The 1,749-nt window shown below is 58.5% G+C and overlaps 1 protein-coding gene across 1 annotated transcript in view; it reads left to right on the top strand.

Moving 5' to 3' along the window:
- Positions 1 to 981, top strand: part of SUPT4H1 (suppressor of Ty 4 homolog 1 (S. cerevisiae)) — a gene marked incomplete at its 5' end in the record, with an annotated part of 1,410 nt that extends 429 nt beyond the window's left edge. Inside the window, 2 exons of the mRNA XM_010133426.1 lie at positions 187 to 240; positions 914 to 981. Of these exons, the coding sequence (XP_010131728.1) occupies positions 187 to 240; positions 914 to 981 (122 nt within the window). The remainder of the gene's footprint in view (positions 1 to 186; positions 241 to 913) is intronic.
- Positions 982 to 1,749: the final 768 nt, after the last annotated feature.

Here is a 1,749-nt window from a genome sequence, read left to right as displayed (position 1 = left end):
CTGGTTTGGGAGCCGGACATCCCTTGTCGCCAGCGAATCCTTCTCTGGGACAGTGGGAGCTGCTTATGGGGTCTGCAGAGGGGCTTTCTGCTCCCGATGAGGGGGCACCTGTGGAGGCTGGCAGGAACGGTGGTCCCCCCAGCTGCTGTTACCAGCTGGGGTAACTTGGTGTTCTCTTCCCCCCAGGTAACTTCAAGCCGGGTGTCTATGCAGTGTCTGTGACCGGCCGCCTGCCCCAAGGTAACCCTCCCCGTGGAGTTAAGGGGAGGCTTCGGGGCACATGGTGGATGCGGGTGATTCACACTTTAGGTGCAGGGGCTGTGGCCACCTGCAAGGTGACAAACTGGGCAGTGTGTTGTGCTGGACCGTTGTGATGAAGTCAGGGTTTGGGGGTTCAGTGATCTCTGTGCATCGTGAGCAGAGCACGTGGCGTTTGGGTGGAGGCGTGAGCAAGGTGGCTGCAGGAAGGCGATGCGGAAGGGGCCGTGGTTTCAGGGTTCTGCAGCTGTTCAGCGAGGAGTTTAATGTTGAAGATGCTTCTGACAAAAAGCTGACTCAAGACCTGGCCAAAGGCAGCTTTTCACAGAATTCCCAGGCTGGAACGGACCTCTGAGGGACATCCAGTCCAACGCCCTGCTAGAGCAGGCTGCACTAGTGGGCCCTGCAGGCTGTCCCTTGGCTGTCCCTTGCAGTGTGGCACTGGGGAGAGCTGCGCTGAGCTCCGTGTGCTCTCCTGCCCCTGTTCTTTAGGGGTCACTGAGAAGCTGGGACACACGGGCAGGTCACGGACATGACCAAAAGATTGAAGAAGTACCCTTAAGAGCTTGCCCTGTTCAGTACAGTCAGAATAAAAACATTTTCAGGGCTCCTCATCCCCAGAGAGTGCTGAAATTTGTCTGTCTCCTTGCTACAGGGATCGTCCGAGAGCTGAAGAGCCGTGGTGTGGCTTACAAGTCCCGCGATACAGCGATAAAAACCTAAGGGGCTCCTGTGCTGCCCAGAGGATTCCCTGGCGCTGGGTGTGGAGAGGCAGCGGCGCGTGGGGCACCGCTCCAAACCTCTTAGCGTTAGCGTGGGGAAAGCGAGCCTGGGCTGGGAGGGAGCTGGCTGGCTCGGCCTGTCCTGCTCAGAACCTCCGGACTCTGCTCACCCAGAGCACGGGTAATTTTTTTTGAGTATTAACAAGGGGAAGGGCCTGAGTAGTTCTGGGAGAGCAGGGTTGAGCGGGGATGCACAAGCTTTTGAGGAGGAGGCGGGCTATTGCTGTGTAAATATTCCAATAAAACCACCTGCCTGCTCAGAGTCGAGTCTGTCCGTGTGCTCGTCACTAGTGTCAGCCGGGGGGAGCGGGTGGTGTGAGGGGTGTCGCCCTTGGCCCCCCGCCTACCAGGCTGCTCGGAGCCCATGGTCGCTGCCGCTTCTTACGCTGTGGACCGTGTTCCTGCCTTGAGAAGGAGATCCTGCCCTGAACTGGGGTGTCCTTCACGGTGGGATCAAGCAGGCAGGAGGTGGAAGAGGTGAGGTGATGTTAACTCACATGGAGGGCATTATCTGGAGGTCATGGCGCTCGGGGCCTGCAGGGTCGTGGAATCACAGAACGGTTTGTGTTAGAAGGGACCTTTAAAGATCACGCAGTCCAACCCCACTGCGGTGAGCAGCGACGCCTGCCACTAGATGAGGTTGTCCAGAGCCCCAGTCCTGTCCAGGGGTGCAGAAGGAGGCTCAGAGGACCTTCCACTGGCTGGTGGT

This window comes from Buceros rhinoceros, unplaced genomic scaffold (genome assembly GCF_000710305.1).
Source record: "Buceros rhinoceros silvestris isolate BGI_N320 unplaced genomic scaffold, ASM71030v1 scaffold23943, whole genome shotgun sequence".
In the NCBI taxonomy this organism is placed as follows: domain Eukaryota; kingdom Metazoa; phylum Chordata; class Aves; order Bucerotiformes; family Bucerotidae; genus Buceros; species Buceros rhinoceros.
The sequence above is the reverse complement of the archived record's forward strand: the minus strand, read 5'-3'. Positions and strand labels throughout refer to the sequence as shown.